The sequence below is a fragment of the Marmota flaviventris genome, chromosome 13 (assembly GCF_047511675.1).
Source record: "Marmota flaviventris isolate mMarFla1 chromosome 13, mMarFla1.hap1, whole genome shotgun sequence".
NCBI classification, from domain to species: domain Eukaryota; kingdom Metazoa; phylum Chordata; class Mammalia; order Rodentia; family Sciuridae; genus Marmota; species Marmota flaviventris.
In genome coordinates this window covers 36,051,263-36,077,549 of record NC_092510.1, presented here as the reverse complement: position 1 = coordinate 36,077,549, position 26,287 = coordinate 36,051,263, and the positions used below count along the sequence as shown (strand labels likewise).

The 26,287-nt window shown below is 37.8% G+C and overlaps 1 protein-coding gene across 4 annotated transcripts in view; it reads right to left on the bottom strand.

Moving 5' to 3' along the window:
- Positions 1–26,287, bottom strand: part of LOC114080723 (dedicator of cytokinesis protein 8) — a 220,863-nt gene that overhangs the window by 114,558 nt on the left and 80,018 nt on the right. For all 4 annotated transcript variants that reach the window (XM_034636531.2, XM_071600587.1, XM_034636533.2 and 1 more), the window contains 8 exons: positions 25,111–25,196; positions 13,560–13,626; positions 10,777–10,926; positions 6,901–6,981; positions 5,666–5,825; positions 3,690–3,826; positions 2,069–2,162; positions 1,130–1,292 (listed from right to left, as the gene is read on the bottom strand). In XM_034636531.2, coding sequence (XP_034492422.2) covers positions 1,130–1,292; positions 2,069–2,162; positions 3,690–3,826; positions 5,666–5,825; positions 6,901–6,981; positions 10,777–10,926; positions 13,560–13,626; positions 25,111–25,196 — 938 coding nt within the window. The remainder of the gene's footprint in view (positions 1–1,129; positions 1,293–2,068; positions 2,163–3,689; positions 3,827–5,665; positions 5,826–6,900; positions 6,982–10,776; positions 10,927–13,559; positions 13,627–25,110; positions 25,197–26,287) is intronic.

The window sequence follows — 26,287 nt, the reverse complement described above, 5'->3', positions numbered from 1 at the left end:
TGTGTAAAACCAGAGAAAATGGAAGAACACACAAGTGTTCATGATGCTAGTGAAGACTGGGAGGTATGGTAGAAGTCTGCAGTCAGATACTGGGGATAAAGATGCTTCATTTAATCACTATGATCTAATTTTATGTTCTATATAAAAAATTAAAAACTCATAAACAATAAAATGTCATTTCTGGATGGTGGAGAAAAGATGGAAAAACTTTTGTGTGTGTGTGTGTGTAATTCAAAAAAATCTTCTCAAAACAAACAATAAAAGTACATGAGCAGGGGCTGGGATTGTGGCTCAGCGGTAGAGCGCTCGCCTAGCAAGGACGGTGCCCGGGTTCGATCCTCAGCACCACATAAATTTAAAAGGTATTGTGTTGTGTCCATCTACACCTAAAAAATAAATATTTATTTTTTTTAAAAAAGTACATGAGCAGCAATGCTTTTGGCAGATGTGTCTTGACAAGAGATCCTTCCCAGATCCCACATGAAGGATCGGGTGGCACCACATGTGACTCTCAGATCCCAAAGCAGCCTGGCCTTTAGGACCTCAGAGGCCAGTTCCTTGCTCTCCAATATGGTAGTCACAACATGTTGCCACATAAATTTAAATTCAGACTAAATAAGATTAGATTTTTAGTTCTGACACTGCACTGACCGCATTTCAAATACAGAACAGCCAAATACTGAATAGTTTAGCGCTACTGTATCAACCGGCACACGTACAGAACATTTCTGTCATTGCTGTAAATTCTCTCGGGTAGAGCTGGCCTTGAGCTGAAGACCCATCTTTTAGACAAGTCAGACATTGAAGTCATACTGTTTTTTTCTTTTATGTCCTGTGCCCAGAAGAAAACCAAGTTATTGATTAGTAGAGCTATTTCATTTCTATAATCTAAATCTAAATTAGCCACTATAATCTAAATTGCACTTTAGAAACAGTTTCTTGTTAAGGAGAATTACATAAACCATTTTTAGAAAGAGATCTACCAATTATCTATAGTTACGTAACCATCACATTTTGCTTTCCCCAAGACCTAGCAAGTAGAAAGATATGTTGGAGGACGAGAAAAGCATTATCCAAACACAACTCCGGAGGTGGGAGTCACGGTTTTCCAAGAGCCTGTGTTTCTTACCTGTACATGGTATGAGGGACATACACTTCTCGGATTGGAAATTCCAAAATCTCTTTGTGTGGACGTGTTCGGTTTTCAGGAAAGGGTTTCACAGGCAACATTTCAGGAGTCAGACAGCAGTTGATGATCTCTGGAGCTGGAGATATCTCCAGTTTGAGCAAGCCTAGAGAGAGTTCAGTACAGAAATTGTCATGTAAGAGGGATCTAGAAAGACCCAAACCTGCAGACCAACTCAGATTCTTAACTTCAAATACATGCACCCCACATTGTACTGTATTCCTTTTATGAATATAAGGGTAATTTGTGAGAGTGTGAGAGTTTTGGAGTTCCTAGATAATTTCCCATAGTTTGAGAAAAAGCATGTCATGACAACTTTTGAGATGAGGTTTCTACAAAATAAAAGGCAAGAAATTGTGATTTGACAAAGAATAGATCAGAAGATATTTAATGTTCCTTCCATAACTATCACACTATACTAATACACAGCTAAGTAACTTCCCTGTTTTGCTGGCAGTAACAATTGGTGGTTTTCAAACTGAGTTCCTTGGTACCCCAGGATGCTATAGAAATACCTTATGGAATACTGTGCTGACAATAAGGAAAGTGTCTTTACCTTCCCCCAAAGCAGTTCACATTTATTTTTTAAATACTAGGTTTCCTCATAATATTACATATGATAAAAGAGGCTCCTCTGTTCAAAAAATTATCTGAGAAACCAGATCTAGAATATATTAGTTACAGAATCAATTCTTTAATAAATAGAAAACATTAACAGAGTTGCCAAAAATGCAGACCAATTCAGATTCTTAATTGTGAATGCAAGCCTCCCACATCGCACGTGGCAGATGATTTTTATAAATCATAACATTGGACAAAGAATGAATCTAATCACAAGTAGTTTGGGGACAGTTTAAGAGGAAAAAGACAATCCATCCACACCTGGAATTGACTTGACTCTTCTCTGTAAGGATGAAGATCTCTTGTAGTCAGCTAGAAACTTGAATAAGTCTTCATCACTGAGGCGATCTCCCTCCTGCCGAGAGAGAAGGTGGGGTTAGTGGAGATGTGCTTTGGACTCCTGGACTCAGGATGTCTGACTGCTGGGGAAGATTTTTACCTTTAAGTTTTATTCTAACAGGTCTTTCATAGAAATTAGGATAACAGGCAACAGGAAATCAACCAGCCTTTTATCAGCCCTGCTGAGGATGGGGCTTCTACTGCATTCTAAGGAACCTATTTGACCCTTCTGAATCCCAGCCATGAGCTTCTCTCCACACCTTCAATCCATGGATGAGAGTTTTACTCCCTAGTTTACTTTCTTCTTCAGAGATATGAAGATGGAGGAGGTGTCTTTCCCTTTTTCATTCTTTTCACATTTACCTTAAAAAGTTTAAGCATAAGTGCTACCTACCCTCTATGTGCACACTCTGGGGCTGGCACTCTGCTAAAGGACACTCGTGTGCATGATATCTAATCCTTACTACAACCCGTAGCTATGTCAGTCCCAAGGAGAACACTCAGAATTAATTGAGTCAAATACCTTGTCACCCAAGGTAATGCAATCAGGAAGGAGCGTATCCTGGATAGAAACCCTTTCAGTCCTTTTCTATTTATTTCTACACATGGACCCCCTCAGCATTCTTTCTGCATTTTGGTTTGTTAATATAATACTTTTAAATGCCCTATGAAAACCGCTTGAGCTGTGTAAGATTTTTCCAAAATAGTCAAACAGTCAAACAAAGTCTAAATCAAGTCACCCCGCTTTCCCAGAGCAAAATATAAATAACATAAAATTTATCATCATAAGCATTTCTAAGGCACAGTTCAGTTCAGTTGTGGTAAGTACATTTAAATTATCATGCAATCTCCAGACCCCTTTCATCTTGCAAAAAAACAACAACAAAAAAACAACCAAACAAACAAAAAACCACAAAATGAAACAAAACAAATAAAAACCCCTAGAACTCTATATTCCTCAAAAACAACCACGCCCTGTCCCCTTTTCTCAGTCTCTGGCAACCATCATTTTACCTTCTGTCTCTGCATTTGAGAACTCTGGGAAGGTTTTTATTTTTTAGATAGTCTTAATGTTTATTGAACTAACCAAGAGCATCATCTGGAATGGTCACTCTCTATAAGCAAGAAGGAGTCCTGGCAAGTTTGCACATGGAACAGAGATGAAGAGGACAGCTAAGCCAGGAGACCTGGACACCAGTGGGGAAATGACATGTTGGCCAGACTTTCTTCAAAGCCTATTAAATGAACTGACCAAGACAGTTCAAATAGGATAGCTTGTATGAACAGAAACAAATCCATCTCTCAATTGACATAGCTAGCAATCTGAGCATGTACCATAATCTAGCTTTCACATCCCTTATGCCATAGAACTGTCCCAACCACTGAGTGAAGCAAGCACCATCATCTCTGTTCTGTACATAATGAAACTGAGGCTTGGTGAGGTTAACTGGTTGCTCTCTTAATCACTACCTGGACTCCTCCTTAGGGCACCAGCACTCATACCACTGCCTGGACAAATCCAGATCCCCTGTAACAAAGATACCTGCTTGAAAAAGCTGCTAATGGTCATGGGGGTGGTTTTGAAGTTGGATCCAACCCCATTTTCCTCCAAGGAGAGGGCTCGTTCAGAAAGCCTCCTAGATTGGGACAAATTCCTCCGATCACCTGTAGAGCTTCTCCCTTTAAAGCAAAACAACTGTCATTTGAAAGTGTACCTTTCTGTTTCAATACACAGCAGTCATTAACTCTCCCATATCGTAACATCTTAAGATAGGTTGAAAGCCGTTGAACATGGCCATTCTTGTTTTGAAAAAAATTTTCCCTCTGTGGGCCCCCACCTTTCTTAGTTTTCATGTTGGATGAGAATGGAGAGGCCATGAGCAGCCCCGGGCCCCTCTCACATGAGACTGGGTAGGCCAGATGCCACCAGCAAAAATCCAGAGCTGCAGCCAGAACAGGATCTCCTGGTAAGCTTTATTTAGTCAGGTCACAGTTTGCTTTTGTTTTATTTTTACATTTGCATTCCACTGGGAAAGGCAAGTACTTAAATATCCCTGAATGCATTTGGGACTGTGACCCAAACATGCTGGGGTCAGCCTGAGTACATTCTGGATCCAGCTTGCCTCTCTCATGTGGACTAGGCAAGAGAACTCAGTTTCTGCCTCCGTTGACCTTTGTGATGAGGATGAGACAGGGTCAAGACCCTGGAATTCTGTCTAGTTATCTCTCTCCTTTGTGAATTCAGTTGGAAATCAACTTGTGGCTTTTACAATGCAAAACTCAGGGGTTCTGTTGTATACAGTCAAATTACTTAGAATTCTAATAGTTCCAATTCTTGCCTTTGAATATTTTCTTATCTATTTCCAACTCTCTTGCTGAAGTACAGTTTCTTGCTAGCACTATCCATGTAAATTCCGTACAACACACTGCATCTTGGGTTGTCTTCTCAGGATCAACCTGGTAGTCAGGTTAATTTACCCTCGACCCTTGATCACTGAGGTCTCAACAAGCCCTGTGCTAAGTAAATACCTGATGGAGCCCTCTAAGCTCCCCATGTAACACTTTCAAATAAGGCTATCCTTTATACTTAAAAAAGGGTATACATAGAAGTTGGTGTTAAAAATTGTGGTGTGGGGTCAGAATGTAGTCAAATGAGGTTTATTATCAACAAATTAGAAATAAACCAGGAGTTAACTAGAATTTATGCAACAGTAACTACAGAAGAAAAGCATCAATAACAAATACCCTTTCTTCCACTCCCTGGTAAACAGCAGAGCTAAGGAATGCATAAAGAATCTGAAGGTAGACTTAAATATTTGCTGAATTCAAAGGCATTTAGGAAAACAGAAACCCTGCCACAGGTGGTGGGGGGCAGGGTGGCAGTGCCCACTTGAAAATTTTAAAATCACTTGGACAGCTCCATGTATAAACTGTAGGACATTAATTGTTCATCAAGGGGGAAGTGATGAAAAAGAGAGAAATTAATAAAGTGAATTGGAACAGTAACTAGATATTCTTTTAGCTTCCATTCTTTCATTGCACTTGGCAAAATAAACTGAAAAACTGGAAATTTTGCTGTGAAACCTGAGTTTTGCTTTTCAAAGCAAAGCCTTTGTAATAGTGGCTGTTTCTATATCCAGGATCCAAGCATGGTGTCTTTAACACACTATGGATGATTACTATATTTTTTGTTATTTTTAATAATTTTTATTGTTTGAGAGGGAGTGACTACTAAAAATTAATCTTTTGAAATGTTAAAAAAATCCAGAAAATTCCAACCAAAATTCTTAATGTGAGAGTATACCTAAGCTCCATAAATGTTCATGGCAATTGTTTTGAGGATCCCTATCCAATCAAACATATGCAGTTCAGGCAGGATAGTTTTACATTCTATTTATTTCTTTCCTCCTTCCTGTCTCTGACACTTTCCTGTTCTCTTAAGCCTCACTATTAAGCAGTTGACCTCACAATCAGTACACTGGGGATCCCTTCCCATCTTACAACAGATGAAAATCTTACCAACCATGGGCTCCACATCAGTTACCTCCCTATCAAGGGTGGAGACATTGAAGATGCTGGCTAAGTTCACAGGAGCCCAGGCAAAGGGCATCCGGTATTTCCCTAAACGTTGGCAGAAGGATTCAGCTTGAAGTTTCAGTTTTTCAATTTTATCTTTACTCTAGAGGAAAATGGAAAGAGATTAGCTGAAACAAACAGTATGGCACCAGCAGCAAGTCAACTACTTCTAACATGGATATCCCAGCCATCTGCAAACCCCGACTCCACTGACTAGAGAGTGAATCAGCAGAAAATACCTGAACTTGCACCAGAAGTCTAGCTGATCAGAAAACAATGATTATAGGAGGAGGTTAAAGTAGGCTATAAGTTAACTGTAACTTCCACTACAAAAGAAATGTCCAAGGATTAATATACTAGTGAACCCACAAGCGCTTCTTTCAGATCTAGTTGTATGACCTAGTTCTCATGAGAGAAAATTGGGATAAAAATTTAATCCATCATCTACCAAGATCCCCCCCAAAGATTTTTTTTTTTAAACAAAAGTTTCCTTGGAAAACTTCAACAAGAACTGTAAATATTGCCAACAACTTCTTCATTAAGTTTACAACACTTCCAGTGTGTTCTTTTCAAGTTCAGATTGAATGATAAATGGAAAAAAAAAAAAGAAATGTTTTGAGTTCAATCAATTTTATTTCAAAGGTACTAGTCTGATTAGGGAAGTCTTATTCAAGAAAGGTCAGGTTTAAAAAATCATTTGGAGAACTTTTGTAAATTGGTGCTTAATGGCTTGGGACCTGTAATTTACTAATTAATTTATGATGCACAGTAGTCACAGCCAATTACCAATTATTGATACTGGAAAGGACAATGCCCCATGGTGTTGAGAAAGGTCAGGAGATCTCTGGTACTGTTTAGTTTTATGGGGTCTCCAGAGCCCTCCCAATCATCTGGATCAGAGCCTCAGAAACAAGATGATTGGATATGGTTTTTGCCCTGGCCAAATTTTACAGTCTTATGATGGTGCATGTCATTATTTGTGAGTTCAATAATTTATTACTTTTAAAGATTATCATCAATAATAGATTCTCTTTCTTCTTTTGTTTAAATACAATTTATTAATGTTTCATATGGGGACATATTATAGTCTAGACCACATGAACTATTTTGTGGAACACCTCTGTAAATATCTGCTAATTCTAAGATTTAATCATTTAGCAATAATCAAATCATCATACCTTTCCTCCATCACTTTCTTTGATAACCATGTAGGGTTCTGCACAGTCAGCAATCTCTCCCTGTTGAAGGACTTTTTCAACCTACCAATAAAAATAATATTAAGATAAGTGAGTGAATTATATCCGCATAGCGGAATCTCTGCAGCCATCAAATCATGTTCAAGCTGGGCACAGTGGCACACGCCTGTAATCCCAGTGGCTCTGGAGGTTGAGGCAGGATTGTGAATTCAAAGCCAGACTCAGCAACTTAGTGAGGTTCCAAGCAACTCAGTGAGACCCTGTCTCTAAATAAAATATACAAAAATGTCTGGAGATGTGACTCAGCGGTTAAGTGTCCCTGAGTTAAATCCCTTGTACCAAAACCAAACCAAAACAAAACAAAAACCCCACAAAACTCCCCCCAAAAACCCCAAAACCAAAAACCAAAACCAAAACATGTTCAATGGCATAGGGTGCCCATAATATATGGTTTCTGATTTAAAAAAATAGTGTGAAGTGTACCACACAGTTTTGTAAAAAAGTCGAGAAGACATGTTAAAAGGATGATAGTAGGAACACAGCAGATGTTAACAGTAGTTATCTTTGTATGGTGGGATCATGTGTGATTCTTATTTTCTTCCTATTGCTGATATGTAGTTTCTATTTTTAAACCATAAACGTGTATTATATCCATAATAAAAATGCAATAAAAGTTATTTTATAAAACAAAACCCATGAGACATATGTAGGAAGTGAAAAGCTCATTTTCTTTATTATGGCTAACAAAGTAAAAAAGAAATATGGTTTCCATAAAAGTCAAGTTGGGGACTATAACCTTCCACAAAATGAATAAATGAACAGAATAAATTATCTGTAATTGTGTCCCTTGTGTTTCCTATTAGGACTACTACTTTGGATTCAGCAGACTTGTAAAGAAAGTAAAAAACTGTAGATACGCAGCTTCTCAATTTGCTAGCTGGCTGGGAGATGAATGAATGCTATTACTGTCCAGCACCTTCCATTTTGTTTCAGGTGAAGGAACTAGTGGGAGGTGCCATAAATCTGGGCACTATGTTTAGGAAAAGGAAAAGGAGAAATTTGAAATTTCCTAATTCTCTGTGCAAAGAAAATTTAACTTTGATGTTGATAAGAAAAACAAATGGATTTAGACCCATTAACTTGAGCCATTAGTTGAGATATTTAGGTCAACATATTCCATAGACACATGATTTTAATAGGCACGTTCAGTTAGGCACAAAGTATTTAAACCAGCATACCCTACTGATGGAGAGAGCATTAATGGGGTTTCAAAGGAAGTGGCATGATGCTGCTCAATAGACACCTGTTTCAGGAAGCATTCCAAGCAGGGTCTCTCTTCCCATAGAAGAATGTAAAAACCCTTCTCATTGTCAAAGCTTGAAGGGAAGGTGGTCCCATGAGGGATGTACCATGTTGGAAATACAAATCATACTTGAGCTAGAAAATGACCTGTGTTCCTGTTCATCCAAATTCCTTCCTTCATTCAAAAAACATTTATGGTGATAGCTACTGGGAGATTAGTGGTGAACACAATAAATATGGTCCCTATTCTCTTGAAGTTCATAGACAGGAACTTGTACAATAAATGAGAAGGAAGCTAATCTTTTCCATGAAGTCAATGATTAACAACATGCTCTTTAAAATAAACTTTGAACATAAGATTATGAATATTTTAATCAGGATCCTGAAGCAAGGATGGGGAATGCCCTGGCTTTATTTGAAACCCATGGCAAAGGGATCACCAGAATCTGGAAGCAGAAAAGTCCAGATTCAACCAGAGCAGGAGGTACTATCCCTTGACACTACTGGGCAAGGGAGACTCCAAGTACTTCATGAGAAGGAACCGCAGGGTGATACAATGCCCATCATATGGTCCTTTATGATTGATGTGTAAAAGTGTGTGTCGTGAAATGCATGAGTCCTCACAACCATGGGAGCTAGGGCAAAGAAGCATATTAGAATAATGTGGGGCTGTTTTTTTACAGGATTGGAGATCAAACCCAGGGCCATATGCATGCTAGATTAGCACTCTCCCTCTGAGTCACAACCTCAGCCCCATCTGGGACTTTTAAAATAGAGAGGCTTCCTTCATCTCTGTTCAGTCTGATTTGTATATTTTAAAACAATTATTAGAAAGCTTAAGGTTAATTTTTATACCTGAAATAACCTCCTAAAGTCATATCATATTCAATACTTGAACTAGGTGACTGTACCTAAAATATGGTTAAAATCCTGTTATTCATCTTGGGACTGAAAATACGATAGAAAGAAGCCCCTATTTATCAAATGATGCCTACCTGTATGAGCTAAGTATTAAAACACCATTTACTACATATTTAGGAAGAAAGAAGCAATGATAAACGGTAAAGATAAATAGAAAGCAAACTAGGCATTGTCTTGCTATATATATTTAAATTTCACAATTATATCCAGATAATTTAAATTATGTTTGTTATTGCCAAATGAATATATTTATACATTTGAAAGTTTGGGAACACATTTCGTCAGTGATAGTAATCAATAGATTATTACCACAGTTATTTGGTAACCTACTATGGATCAATCAAAATAAAGTCATCTGTTAAGAAGCAGAGTTTGAAACACAATTTTACTCCATAAAACTGTTGTTGGTTTTATTGGTTTCTTAGATCAAGAGACAACTGTGAATTTGTAGGACAGCCACAGTGTAATTTAAGCTAAATGTTCTGAATCTCTAAGTAATACTGCAATGGAAAGGTCATGTATTAAAGTTTGACAACTATAAATGTGTCTTTTTAGCAACAGATTTTAACCATACTTTCCACAAACTTAATCAGGTTCCCTTCAAACTACAGATTATTCCCATCTTTCATAGTTTTTGTAAAATGGTGTCAAGAAAGTGACTTCTAAGTTATCTGAATTATTTGGAATCTATATTCTACTACCACGAGATCCTGGGCAAATCATTGGGATTATGGACATAAGATACTGAACTAAATAGAAAATGCTCCAAATGCAGAAGGCTGAATGTACACGAAATCAGACACCAGGATTTGCTGTTTTTATTTGTTTTACAGTCTTGGTGTAGAGTCAGTAAGCCCAGTTGTTTGGCTTGAGGTTAGTTAAATACCCACTGCTGTTGAATTCTATCCAATTGTGTTGGTATGTGGCAAAAGTCTCTGGTTTTCTTACATCAGCCAAGAGTACAACATAGAATGTAAGGTTCTAGCTGCAATGGCCCCACAGATTTTGACTCTCCATAGGCACAGTATGTGGGATGGTGATAGAAAGGGAGAGTGAAAGTTGAAAATCACAGTCCCTTACCTCAGTCTGTCAGAGACTGAACTTGGAAACATTTAGCTGAGGGTTTCTGAGAAAACATGAACATTGTGAGGAAACTACAAGAAAGATGTTGTTCCTTTCTCCCACAGCAGAGTTCACATTCTTTAGTTAGGAGGAAGGACAAGGCTTTAGTGTGAAGTTACAACTACTCACTGAGGTCACTGTGATCGTTTCCACTTCGCAGATGTATCTCAGAAACTTTAGGTATTTGTCAGTCATGTATCTATATGACTGTAGGACTCCAAAAAACCCAAGACTTTCTAGTATTCAAAACAGAATTTATGGGATGGAAAGTAGCTCAGTTGGTAGATAACTTGCTTAGCATGTACAAGGCCCTGGGTTCAATCCCTAGTACTGTGAAAACAAAACAGCCAAACAGACTTTACTGATAAGGCAAAAGAAGCAAGTTGAGAAGGAAACAATTCAAATCCCATGAAGGACATGTAGACATATTCTGTCATTTCACCCCACACACAGGCTGGGAATAAAGCAATAATGGGAACATTAGCATGTGCAAATCACATTGTGCTTAACTACCTTGACTACCAGGTAGATGTCTGAGGATGGGTAGGTGACTGAGAAGACTGCAGATCTTGCCTGACTCGATGGGTCAACTGAGGGTGTATGAGCTCGCAGAAATCCTCTAAACTGGTCAGAGTTCAGGTCACAGTGGAAATTTTCTGAGATCTGTAAATAAGCAGCAGAGAGAAAAACAAGTTAGACCTGCTGGATTCCTTATCTAAACATGTTAAAACAGTGAAAAAGTCACAGAGGAATTTCACTAAAAAGGGAAGGGTAAGGGCTGGGGTTGCGGCTTTGTGGTAGAGTGCTTGCCTTGCACAGATGAGGCACTGGGTTCAATCCTCAGCACCACATAAAAAAATAAATAAACACAAAATTACAAGAGATCCACACCAAAACACATTATAATGAAAATGCCTAGCATACAGGATAAGGATAGAGTCTTAAAGGCCACAAGAGAGAGGAATCAGATCACATACAGGGGGAGACCAATTCATATCTCAGCAGATTTTTCAACCCAGTCCCTCAAAGTCAGGAGATCCCAGAACAGTATATACCAAACTCTGAAATAAAATGGATTCCAACCAAGAATTTTATATCCAGCAAAATTAAGCTTTGGATTTGATAATTAAATAAAAACCTTACATGATAAAAGTTCAAAATTTAAAATTAGAAAGCCTGAACTGCAGAACATCCTTGATAAAATATTTCATGAAGAGGAATTGAAAAACAACAATGAAAGTCAGCAAAAGGAGGTATTACACTAAAGGAAAAAACTAATCAAAGAAGAAACCAAGTCAAGTTAAATACCAAAAATAAACAAAAATGGCTAGGAATACAAATCATGTCTCAATAATAATCAATGTTAATAGCTGAAACTCACCAATCAAAAGACACAGACTAGAAGACTGGATTTAAAAAAGAAAGACCCAACAATATGCTGCCTTCAAAAGACTCATCTCATAGGAAAAGACATCCACAGACTGAAGATGAAAGATTGGAAAAAATCATACTACTCACATGAACTGTGGAAGCAAGCAGGGATTTCCATCCTCATATCAAATAAAGTAGACTTCAAGCCAAAGTTAATCAAAAGAGATAAAGAAAGATATTTCATACTGCTTAAGGGAACCATACATCAACAAGACGTAGCAATAATAAATATATATGACCCAAACAATGGGGCATCTATGTTCATCACACAATCTCTTCTCAAGTTCAAGAGCCAAATAGACCACAACACAATAATTCTGGGTGACTTTAACACACCTATTTCATCAATGAATAGAGCTTTCAAATAAAAACTGAACAAAGGAATTATGTAACTCAATAATACGATCAACAACTTAGACTTAACTGACATATATAGACTATTTCATCCTTCAATGAGAGAATATACTTTCTTCTCAGCAGCACATGGATCCTTCTCTAAAATAGACCATATATTATGCCACAAAGCAACTCTTAGCAAATATAAAAATAGAGATACTATTCTTCATTCTATCAGATCATAATGAAATGAAATTAGAAATCAATGATAAAATAAAAATTAAAAGCTACTCCAATACAAGAAGACTAAATAATATGCTACTGAATGAATAATGCATTGCAAAAGACATCAAGGAGGAGATTAAAAAACTATTAGAGGTGATGAGAACACAGATACAACATATTGAAATCTCTGGGACACTATGAAAGCAGTACTAAGAGGAAAGTTCATTGCATGGAGTTCATTCCTTAAAAGAAGAAAAAGTCAACAAATAAATGACTTAACATTACATCTCAAAGCCCTAGAAAAAGAAGAATGAATCAACACCAAAATGAGTAGAAGACAGGAAATAATTAAAGTCAGAGCTGAAATCAATGAAATTGAAACAAAAAAAATACAATTGAATGAAAAGTTGGTTCTTTAAAAAAATAAATATAATTGACAGGCCCTTAGCCATGCTAATGAAGAGAAGGAGAGAGAAAACTCAAATTACTAACATACATGATGAAAAAGGAAATATAAAAAAATACTACAGAAATACAGATGATAATTAGAAATTATTTTGAAAACCTGTACTACTATAAAATAGAAAATATCAAAGGCATCAACAAGTTTCTAGAGTCATGATTTGCCCAGATTGAATCAGGCTCCACTCAGATTTACCCAGTCAAGAACTCTAGGGGTAGGACTCTGCAAGTTGTTTGAACTGTCTTCCAGGTGATTTTGGCACACACTCAAGTGTAAGAATGACTGCTTTAAACTACTGAACTTGGAAGTTTACTTATGTTAGCAGTTACCCTTTCTTAATAAACATTTTAGTGACTATTAATATTTATTCATTTCCTTATATACATAGTACTTATAAGTAAAGAAAGGCAGGAGCATCTTCCTCTGGCTTCCATTCATGATATGGTTATTTTGCTCCACAGTACAAAAACTTTCAAACTGAGAAAACATTACATGCATGTCCAAGTTTGTTAACTGATTTAAATTATGTTGTTTTACATATAACCCTGTGTGCTGACTATATCTGAACAAGGTTATCATCTCCACCAGACCTTTTCCCTTTAAGATTCTTTAAAGAACACAAATGATTAATGTTCCCAGATAATTTCTTCAAAAATCATAAAGGCTAGAGATCACAAATCTAGATGCACCAAAGGTCATTTATTTTCCAAACTGATGCTCTGTTTTTTTTTTTTTTTTTCCGGCCTGGAAGTGAGTTTTAAAAACAGGAACCTCCAAAATCATGAACACTGTGCATGCTTCAGGGATGGACTACTTTTTTATTTATTTATTTATTTTTTACCTTTTTCCTTTCTTTAACATCATAGAGGGCAATGCTGGCAAACAGAGGCTCAATTTCAATCTCGAACCTATAAGAAAGAGCGAAAGAGAAAAAAAAATCAAATAGTTTTAACCTAGATAATTTTTAATTTTCTAAAAGGACCTGGATAGACAAACTGGCTAAAAATATAGTTTTCAGAAATACTTGGATAACTCCATTCATGTAAGGGCCACACTGGGATATTAACAGGCAAATACAGGAGGTTCATGGACAATTCCTAATCATTTGATGTGGTAGATGGCACATTCTCCCAAGAAAATGCTTGTTAGTAGCATCCAAGAAAGAGTAGCCTGATTAGACCCTTAATCTGATCCAAAACAGCACTTCTTATCATAGTAGCTACAGTGTTTTAGAGTCTCTCTCTTAGGTGATGAGCTTGTTTCATTTTATTGCTCATATAGGAAGCTCCATGACTCAATTGTAAGGGATGCGGCTTTTCAGATAGTAATAAAGAAATGTTCAATTGCTTTTCCTTAGGTTTACTGGGGGGAAGTCAGAGGAAGATTGCATCATGACGCTAAAGAATGTCTGGCTCTTCCTAACTCTGGAGAGTTGTTGAGGGGAGGGGAGGGGAGGGGATTTATCCCAGATGATAAACACTGAGGAGCCTGCCCCCTGAGAGAGAGAGAAATAGGAGCCCCTCATATTGACCCTGACTGCTAAAAATGGAGAGTTTAATGAAAACACATCATCAAAGCATAATCCCGACAAGTTAGAAGCATTCATGAAACACAGATGTTCATCTTCCAAGTTTCTCAGCTTAACAACCCATGAATTTAGACACCGTGCACTGACAGCATGGTTCACAACTGGATCACCACCACAGAAGTCATGTGAATTGGTCCAGATTTTATTTCAAGGCATGTGTGAGACAATGGCCTTACCACTGGATAGATTTGTCCCAGCAGGACTTTTAGAAGAATCTTTGGGCAGAACGTAAACATAGACAAAAGGACGAGGTCATGCCTTTGGCAATGAGTCAGACAGATCTGGACTCTGTTCCTGCTCCCACTACCTGTGAACACTGGGATGTTCATTGGGTCATATATATTTCCAAGATGCCTTTATTTAGTTGGAAAATGAGGAGAGGACATTTACCCTTCCCATTTTCCATATATTATTATATAAGAGAATGTGTGTGAATGTACTTTGAAAACAAGGTCTAGCAGTAGTATTATTCGCAATATCAAACTGTAGGAATAACCTAAGTGTCTACTAACAGAAGAATGGATAAACAACAAAATATAAATACACACACACGGACTGGGCGGCTAGAGATAGCCCACCCGCCGGCGACCGCGCGGCTAGACCCCGAGGTGCGGCCCAGCAGGTACGCACAGAGACTCTAGGAAGAGGTCTATAGCCAGGCCTTCATGAAGTAGCCAACCGGGAGCTGAAACCAACCAGAGACAGTCCAGTCCCACCCCCACCTTCGGACACCCCAGCAAGGAGCCTGGGGCCTGCTATAGCAGAGAGGTGACATCACTCAGCCGTTGGAATTCCTTCCCAGCGGAATCCACTTTAGCAGGCATAGTCTATCAACACAAAGGAGAGACAACAGAGATATACAAAACCAAAACAAATCTATAAGAGAGAGCAGAAACACAGCAATCAAATAGAGCTGGAAAGTAACGTGAACAACATGAAAAAACAAGGGAAAAAAGGATTACAAACAATGCAGGACAACTTAAATCTACAGGAGGACCTAGAAGCATCAGAAACATGGATAGGGAAAGAACTCAAGGCATACCTAACTCAGATGGAACAGAATATTAGAGAAGACATGAGGCAGCAAGTCCAAGCAATAAAAGTATATTTTGAAAACGAATTAAACAAACAAATTCAAATGGCAAAGAACGAGCTTTACCAGGAGATAGAGATCTTAAAAAAATATCAAACAGTAATCCTAGAAATGCAGGAAACTATAAACTAAATTAAAAACTCAAATGAGAATATTACAAATAGACTAGATCAAGTAGAAGTCAGAACATCAGATAATGAAGACAAAGTTTATCAACTTAAAAAGAATATAGTCAACACAGAAAAGATGCTTAAATCTCATGAGCAATCTATTCAAGAGATATGGGATGTTATAAAAAAAACAAATTTGAGAGTCATCGGGATAGAAGAAGGAATAGAGATTCAAACCAAAGGAATGGACAACCTATTAAATGAAATAATTCTAGAAAACTTCCCAGAGATGAAAGATGGAATGGATTGCCAAATCCTGGAAGCCTACAGGACCCCAAACATTCAAAACCGTAATAGACCAACTCCAAGACATATAATTATGAAGATAGCCAACATACAGAACAAGGAGAGAATATTAAAAGCTACGAGAGAAAGGAGGCAGATTACATTCAGGGGTAAACCAATTAGGTTAACGACTGATTTTTCATCACAGACTTTGAAAGCGAGAAGATCCTGGAACAATGTATTTCAAACACTGAAAAATAATGGATTCCAACCAAGAATACTGTATCCAGCAAAATTAAGCTTCAGATTTGACAATGAAATTAAAATCTTTCACGATAAACAAAAGCTAAAAGAATTCGCAGCCAGAAAACCAGCACTACAAAGCATTTTGAGCAAAATACTACAAGAAGAGGAACTGGAAAATAGCACCCAAAACTACCAGGGGGAGGTATCTCAGTAAAGGGGGAGGAAAATAACCAAAAAGTAAAAACTAGCCAAACTAAAATAAATAAATAAATAAACATGACTGGAAGTACAAACCATATTTCAATTGTAACCTTAAATGTTAATGGCCTAAATTCACCAATCAAGAGACATAGGCTAGTAACCTGGATCAAAAAAACAAATCCAACAATATGCTGCCTTCAGGAAACTCATATGATAGGAAAAGACATACATAGGCTGAAGGTAAAAGGTTGGGAAAAATCATACCACTCACATGGCCCTCGGAAGCAAGCAGGAGTGGCCATACTCATATCAAATAAAATCAACTTCAAACCTAAGTTAATCAAAAGGGATAAAGAAGGACACTATATACTGTTAAAAGGAACCATCCACCAACAAGACATAACAATTATCAATTTGTATGCACCAAACAATGGTGCTGCAACATTCATAAAACAAACTCTCCTCAAGTTCAAGAGTCAAATAGACTACAACACAATAATTATGGGTGACTTCAACACACCGCTCTCGCCATTAGACAGATCCTCTAGACAAAAGCTGAATAAAGAAACTATAGAACTCAACAGCACAATCAACCGACATATTAACCGACATATACAGAATATATCAACCATCATCAAGTGGATACACGTTCTTCTCAGCAGCACATGGATCCTACTCAAAGATAGACCATATATTATGCCATAGGGCAACTCTTAGTAAATATAAAGGTGTGGAGATAATACCATTCACCATATCTGATCATAATGGAATGAAACTGGAAATCAATGATAAAAGAAGGAAGGAAAAATCCTACATCACATGGAAAATGAACAATATGTTACTGAATGATCAATGGGTTACAGAAGACATAAAGGAGGAGATAAAAAATTCTTAGAGACAAATGACAATATAGACACAACATACCAGAATCTATGGGACACAATGAAAGCAGTTTTAAGAGGGAAATTCATTTCCTGGAGTTCTTTCCTCAAAAAAAGAAAAAAACCAACAAATAAATGAACTCACACTACACCTCTAAAACCTAGAAAAGGAAGAGCAAAATAACAGCAAATGCAGTAGAAGACAAGAAATAATTAAAATCAAAGCAGAAATCAACGAAATTGAAACAAAAAAAAAACCATTGAAAAAATTGATAAAACTAAAAGTTGGTTCTTTGAAAAAATAAATAAGATCGACAGGGCCTTAGCCATGCTAACGAAGAGAAGAACAGAGAGAACTCAAATTACTAACATACGGGATGAAAAAGGCAATATCACAACAGACACTACAGAAATACAGAAGATAATTAGAAAGTATTTTGAAACCCTATATTCCAATAAAATAGAAGATAGTGAAGATATGGATAAATTTCTTAAGTCATACGATCTGCCCAGATTGAGTCAGGAAGACACACACAATTTAAACAGACCAATAACAAAGGAAGAAATTGAAGAAGCCATCAAAAGACTACCAACCAAAAAAAGCCCTGGACCGGATGGGTATACAGCAGAGTTTTACAAAACCTTTAAAGAAGAATTAATACCAATACTTTTCAAGCTATTTCAAGAAATAGAAAAAGAAGGAGCTCTTCCAAATTCATTCTATGAGGCCAACATCACCCTGATCCCGAAACCAGACAAAGACACTTCAAAGAAAGAAAACTACAGACCAATATCTCTAATGAACTTGGATGCAAAAATTCTCAATAAAATCCTGGCGAATCGAATACAAAAGCACATCAAAAAAATTGTGCACCATGATCAAGTAGGATTCATCCCTGGGATGCAAGGCTGGTTCCATATACGGAAATCAATAAATGCTATTCACCACATCAATAGACTTAAAGATAAGAACCATATGATCATCTCGATAGATGCAGAAAAAGCATTCGACAAAGTACAGCATCCCTTTATGTTCAAAACACTAGAAAAACTAGGGATAACAGGAACTTACCTCAACATTGTAAAAGCTACATATGCTAAACCGCAGGCTAGCATCATCCTAAATGGAGAAAAACTGAAGGCATTCCCTCTAAAATCTGGAACAAGACAGGGATGTCCTCTATCACCACTTCTATTCAATTTAGTTCTTGAAATACTAGCCAGTGCAATTAGACAGACAAAAGAAATTAAAGGCATAAAAATAGGAAAAGAAGAACTTAAATTATCGCTATTTGCGGATGACATGATAATATATTTAACAGACCCAAAAGGGTCTACAAAGAAACTGCTAGAGTTAATAAATGAATTCAGCAAAGTGGCAGGATATAAAATCAACATGCATAAATCAAAAGCATTCCGGTATATCAGCAACAAAACTTCTGAAATGGAAATGAGGAAAACCACTCCATTCACAATATCCTCAAAGAAAATAAGATACTTGGGAATCAACCTAACAAAAGAGGTGAAAGATTTATACAATGAAAACTACAGAACCCTAAATAGAGAGATAGAAGAAGATCTTAGAAGATGGAAAAATGTACCCTGTTCATGGATAGGCAGAACTAACATCATCAAAATGGCGATATTACCCAAAGCTCTCTACAGGTTTAATGCGATGCCAATCAAAATTCCAACGGCATATCTTGTAGAAATAGATAAATCAATCATGAAATTCATATGGAAAAACTAAAGAGCCAGAATAGCAAAAGCAATTCTAAGCAGGAAGTGTTAATCTGGAGGTATAGCGATACCAGATTTCAAACTGTACTACAGAGAAATAGTAACAAAAACAGCATGGTACTGGTACCAAAACAGGTAGGTGGACCAATGGTACAGAATAGAGGACACAGAGACCAATCCACAAAATTACAACTTTCTTATATTTGATAAAGGGGCTAAAAGCATGCAATGGAGGAAGGATAGCATCTTTAACAAATGGTGCTGGGAAAATTGGAAATCCATATGCAACAAAATGAAACTGAATCCCTTTCTCTTGTCATGTATAAAAGTTAACTCAAAATGGATCAAGGAGCTAGATATCAAATCAGAGACACTGCGTCTGATAGAAGAGAAAGTTGGCTACGATCTACATACTGTGGGGTCGGGCTCCAAATTCCTTAATAGGACGCCCATAGCCCAAGAGTTAATAACAAGAATAAACAAATGGGACTTACTTAAACTAAAAAGTTTTTTCTCAGCAAGAGAAACAATAAGAGAGGTAAATAGAGAGCCTACATCCTGGGAACAAATTTTTACCCCTCACACTTCAGATAGAGCCCTAATATCCAGAATATACAAAGAACTCAAAAAAATTAAACAATAAGATAACAAATAACCCAATCAACAAATGGGCCAAGAACCTGAACAGACACTTCTCAGAGGAGGACATACAATCAATCAACAAGTACATGAAAAAATGCTCACCATCTCTAGCAGTCAGAGAAATGCAAATCAAAACCACCCTAAGATACCATCTCACTCCAGTAAGATTGGCAGCCATTATGAAGTCAAACAACAACAAGTGCTGGCGAGGATGTGGGGAAAAGGGTACACTTGTACATTGCTGGTGGGACTGCAAATTAGTGAGGCCAATTTGGAAAGCAGTATGGAGATTCCTGGGAAAGCAGGGAATGGATCCACCATTTGACCCAGCTATCGCCCTTCTCTTACTATTCCCTGAGGATCTTAAAAGAGCGTACTATAGGGATACTGCCACATCAATGATCATAGCGGCACAATTCACAATAGCTAGACTGTGGAACCAAACTAGGTGCCCTTCAATAGATGAATGGATAAAAAAAATGTGGCATTTATAAACAATGGAGTATTACGCAGCACTAAAAAATGACAAAATCATGGAATTTGCAGGGAAATGGATGGCATTAGAGCAGATTATGCTAAGCGAAGCTAGCCAATCCCTAAAAAACAAATGCCAAATATCTTCTTTGATATAAAGAGAGCAACTAAGAACAGAACAGGGAGGAAGAGCATGAGGAAAAGATTAACATTAAACAGAGACGAGTCGGGGGAGAGAAAGGGAGAGAGAAGGGAAATCATATGGAAATGGAAGGAGACCCTCAATGTTACACAAAATTACATATAAGAGGTTGTGAGGGGAAAGTAGGGGGGGAAACAAGGGAGAGAATTGAACAACAGCAGATGAGGTAGAGAGGGAAGATGGGAGGGGAGGGGAGGGGGGATAGTAGGGGATAGGAAAGGTAGCAGAATACAACAGTCACTAACATGCCATTATGTAAAAATGTGAGTGTGTAACCGATGTGATTCTGCAATTTGTATTTGGGGTAAAATGGGAGTTCATAACCCACTTGAGTCAAATGTATGAAAGATGATATATCATGAGCTTTGTAATGTTTTGAACAACCAATAAAAAAAATACACACACACACACATATGAATGTTATTAACACACACATACAATAGAATATTACTCAGCCTTAAAAAAGATTATTCTGAAACATACTACTATAGGGATGAAACTTGAAGACATGTTAAATGAAATAAGCCCATCATGAAGAACAAGTGGCTGGCTGTATGATGCCATACTTAGTATAGTCATATACAGAGACAGGAAGTAGAATGGTGGTGTTGGGGTGGCACGGAAGGAGGAATAGAGAGTTAGTATTTAATGGATACAAAGTTTTAATTCAGGAAAATGAAAAATTCCTGAAGATGGATGGTGGTGACAGCTGTACAACAGCATAAAGGGGCTTAATGCCACTGTACTGGACATGGTCAGTTAAGGTGTATGATGTTAGGTGGTCAGGTAAGTGTATGATGGTCAGTTAAGGTGTGTGATAGTAAAAGCAAATGTGACTCCATTTTGTTTTGTGACTCCATTCTGTAAAACAACCATGCCAAGTAGAAGGGTCACGACTGGGGCAAGATGTTCTTTTCCTTTTGCTATAGAAGCCTTCAAGAACACGGAACTACCTAAAGGGGCATTGTTTCTGTAACTAGGGTAACGGGGCTCTGTTTCTGTAACTGGGGTGATTGGGCTAACTGTGACTGGTTAGGCTGCCCACCGCCTGACTGCACTGTCCCGCTTCTGTAACCTGGCTTGCTTGCATTGGCTAGACCCCTGAATATCCCTTTTGCAGTTTTCAGGCTTATAAGGAGTGCCCTTGCTGATCAGGGGAACAGCTTTATGTTCTGATGAGTTGCCACCGGTGTGCTTCAATAAAGGCTTGATTCAATTATATGTGAGTGGTCTGGAAGTCAGTTTATGAAACCCCGGGACATTGCTTTAACTATAACAGATGTATGATGGTTAAGATGGCAGATTTTATGCTATCTACATTGACCACACACACATAAAAATGGTGAGGATTTCTGTGATGATTCTTTTTCTAATTAGTTAATAGCTAATTGATTGGGGGCTTTGCTATGCCTAACACCCAGCTGTTGCCTGGTATGGTCAACCTGTATTGAATTCTGTGCTTCCTGACAGCCCAAGGATCTGGATATTGCTGTGCTGGGCTTAGATAAGTACTGAGTGTTAAGTTCAGTGTGTTTCAGAGAAAAGAGAATGAACATTTATTAAACACTTAGAATTTTGATGAGATAATACTTTACCCACATCAACCACTTTATTCTTCACAATAGTTCAATGCAGATATTATCTACATTTTATACACAAGGAAAATGAAATTCAGAGAAATTAAGTACTTTGACAAAGCCTACAATGTTAGGAAGTGGCACAGCCAGACTGGGAAACTCTGTCTTTCTAATTATAAAACACAGTTGTTGTTGTTTTTTTCCCCCAAGCATAGCCTCCAGAAACAAGTATTTGAAGCAAACAAGGCAATTGTCAACATGCACGTTTTTGGGTCCCACCTGAGACCTACTGAACCAGAACATCTTGGGGGAGATGGTGATGGGAAGTCTCTCCAACTCTGCATTTAAAACCAGCTCCTGGGGCAAATTTAGTGCATGGTTGGTTTCCTTACCACACAGATTCCTGAGCAGAGGTTACGTTGCATAAGATGGCATTAAGTTTTAAATTAAAAGATTCCCCCCTAAATTACAAAAATGAAAAACACTTTGTTGTGACTCTTTTTTTTCTTGCTACTACAAACATTTGAAAAATTGGCACCAGCTTAATTGTCTCCGCATCCTTGAGGTTTAATCTATTTCTCCAAAGCAAAACAGAGTCAGTTATAGATTTCAAAAACTTTGTAGATATTTCATAGCTGATAAAACCTGTAGTATTATAAATAGAATTTACCAGTGTCAGTGGGAAAATGTGTCATTAATATTACCATTCAATGTTTTTTCTATTCATATGTTCACATTCAAAGTTTATCTAAGAATTTCTTTTATTCAGTTTACTCAGGAAGTTGTGCCTAGGACCAGATCCTTGGTCCATTTCTCCTTTCACAGTTATATAAACAGTACAGATACTATTGAAGTCACTTGAACAGGCCAAGAGCACTGGACAAAAAGCACCAATTCAACTTAATTTCACTAGAAATATACTTGACAAGTTTCATTAAGAGAAATCCAAGTGATTCCATTTGTTTTTTAATAACTCATGTCTGTCATAGCTCTGTGGTAAAGCTCTTGTCTACCCTGCCTGAGGCCCTGGGTGGATCCCCAGCACTACAAAAACAAATGTTAATGCACATCTATCTCAGTGGGCCATGTTTTCCCACCTATATGACTGCAGCTGCCATTTACTTATTGACAAGGTCTAGAAGACTTGGTGACAAGCATAATAGGGGAGCATTCTTCCAATCTCATGTGGCATAGGTACTGCATCTAAAAGTGGCTTGGTTATGCATCCTGTGGGGATGGTTGACAACCTCCAACAATAGCACAGACTTCCTGAACAATGCAGGGGGGCACAGCCACTTCTAGTCAATTCTCCTGCTGATGGTTAGCTTGGAAGGACAAGCGTTTGCCTTTCTGTGCTCATTACTTGATACAGAGCCAGTTTATAGGCTGGTCGAGTCTGTGTATAAGACAAAAGGCCCTGGTTCTCCCCAGTAGAGCTGGCAAGATGGAGAGGGCTACAACAGCCTCAGCACCCGTTACTATTTGAGAAGCCATGCTAGCTCATATTCTGTGGCAACAGAGCTGAGGGAGGCTGCACATAGAGTTGTGGAAGGCTAGACCATCTACAAATAAGAACTCAAATGCACAGGGAAGTCCCAGTGTTCAAACATCAGATCTGAATTCAGAATCCAATTACCTAATTGCAAGTCAGATTACTTAAGGGGTCCACACATTGACTTTTTTTTTTTTTTGGTACTAGGGATTGAAGTGGAGGGTGCATAACCAATGAGCCACATCTCTAGTCCTTTTGTTTCCTATTTAGAGGCAGGGTCTCACTAGGTTGCTTACAACCTCACTAAATTGCTGAGGCTAGATTCAAACTTGTGATCTTCCTCTTAGCCTCCTAGGTCACTGGGATTATTGGCATTGACTTTGTGAGATGGGTGATCCTAACAGAATATGAAAAAGTACTATGCTTATGTACTTTTGCCACATAAGAGCATTTACAATTTTTTGTTTGTTTGTTTTTGGTGGTGCTGGGAATCAAACTTGGCCTCATTCAACCTAAGCACAGGCTTATTATTGCGCTTCACCTTACACCTTCAGCACAGCTATTGCAACTTTAATTTTGTGTGAGTGGTACTGGGTATTGACCACTGAGCTACATCTTCAACCCTTTTTAATTAATTTATTTATTTTGAGAAAGGGTCTTACTAAGTTGTTGAGGGGCCTCAAAATTGTGATCCCCTTGCCTCAGCCTCCTGAGTAGCTGGGATTACAGGTAAGCACCACCATGCCTGACTTAAAATTAATATTTTCAAAAGGGTCTATGATTAGAAGAATTAAAAGAACTAATTCTCTAAAGCAGCAGTCTGCAAAGAGGAAGAAATTTATGCAAGCACTCGAAGGAGTACACAGGACAATTCATTCAAGTACAGGAAGAAAATACTAAAAAGAAATTCAGATATACTCACTTGATCCTTTAAATTTTCTCACTTATAATGCTTTATAATGTAAAAACTGTTTTTAATACAGAAGTACAAAATTAATACACATATATAGAGGATATAAAATTTTAAAAATAAAAGTACACAATGCAAAAATTAGAGATAACCGCTTTAAAATTGATATGGAGGTAATTGGCCCACCAGTTGAAACAGTCTTCAGATATACTTTGTTGGAATTATGTGGTATTTTAAAAAAATGATAAACTATTTAAGAAGTTAGGAATTTATGCAGAAAAATCTCCATTTAGAGTTTTTAAGGCAGACAGTTGATCAAAGTGGTCCTATTTCCTTGGCAAGAGTTGGTTGCAGGTAGTAGTGGGGACCCCTCAACATAGTGTGCTATAGTCCCTATTGTCCCCTGGCACTGATATTGAGTTTCAGTTGCATTTTTCATTGCATTTACAAGTGGTAGGCTGGTAAATGTTTAACAGAGAAGTTGCTGAAAAAATAAAAGGCTCTACTTTATAGCATTTGCTGATTTCTATGTTTTAAATACTTCCACCATGGCCAATTTCAAGCTACTAACATGACTTTCCTGGGCACAAAACTGGGAAGAGCTGTTGCTGTCAGCTCTTGTGAGTTAATACCAGCCAAGGCCACACACCACTGGCTCTCTGTGACTTTTCCTAATGCAGGCCATTTCACTCAGTAACCTCCCCAGTAACACTGGGTAGCCACCTGTGCTTGCCTCCCCTATTGTAGAAGAATGAATTCCAAAGGCTTTTTAGAAACAGAATCTAGGTCTAGCCAACACCAAGCTCTGCTCCTTCCACTATTCCTCAGCTACCTACTGTTAATGCATGTTGGGAGAAGCTGCCTGATTTAAGCTCTGAGGATACAGACGACGCTGGTATCTGAAAGGCAAGAGATATTAGCACAGAGGCTAGTGTGTTTGCTGGTACTTACTTCAGGGTCAGCAACTTGACCAATATTCTGTTGCCCAGATGTTCCTTAGGACATTCTGGTACCGGACGTATTTCCACAGCATCCTCCTATTATTAATCACATTGAACAGAATTCATTAGTGAATTTCCATGAGGATATCCAGCTGGAGTTACCCCAGGAGAGGAAAGACTGCCCCTCTCCACTTGTCAACTCACATTTGAGTTGTTTCTAATACTAGATTAATATTCTGCCTTTATGAGAGAGTCTGTTGTTCCAACCCCCACCCTCCAATGTCAGCATTTACAGCAAACGTTTTCTTCTTTCAGAAACCCAGGCATCCAAGACAAAGAGACTGTGGGAGGAAGGAAGGAAATGTGACTGTGCATGTGGCTTAGTAACATCCACCAGATGGCATTGCAAAATTTTAGACCTATTGTTGGCTTTTGTTTTCCTTTGCCTGCTCTAAATAAATACTCAAAACATTTCTCCTGTTAAGGGTTTTAACTAGTAAATATGTGAGTTTAAGCCTTGAGATCAGAATAGTTTCCTTATGGCTCTAAAACATCAATCCTATAACCTTCTCTCTCTCAGTTCATCTATTTCTTAAATAGGTGATAGAGACTTGGAGTTGAATTCACAGGTTATATAATACATAGCTAGCTAGTATTTTCTAACAGGAAAGCTTAGTAATGACATGTTAAGATCTACACCTGCCTCCCTTACCACAGGGAGACTAAAATGGTGACTTTAATAGTTTAATATGAACTATCCCTATATCCTAATTACCGCCATGTATTCAAACACAAATAGTGCAAATCCTTGAAAACTTGAATTCCCATTCTTGCAGTACATTATATCCAAAAGCTGGAACATGATCTGAAGCTATCAAGGGTCCAAAGAACAGGGTCATATTTAATTGTCTTTTGGGGGGCTTTAAATGCTGGGAGCTTCCAACCAAACATTCATAGCAATCAGTAAAGTCACCTTCCTGATAAATCTGTACCATTTGGTGAGATGACTGAAGAGGTCAATGGACCATCATGGGCACTTCTCTGGTCACAGGTGGCCATCTTGTTGGGGAGTGGCTGAGAGAAGAGGCCTGATGCCTGTGCTGAACTGGACCAATTCAGGCAACCTGGAACTTTTGGGATCAGAACAGATATATCTAAAGGCAAGATCCATCTGATAGAAAAACAAT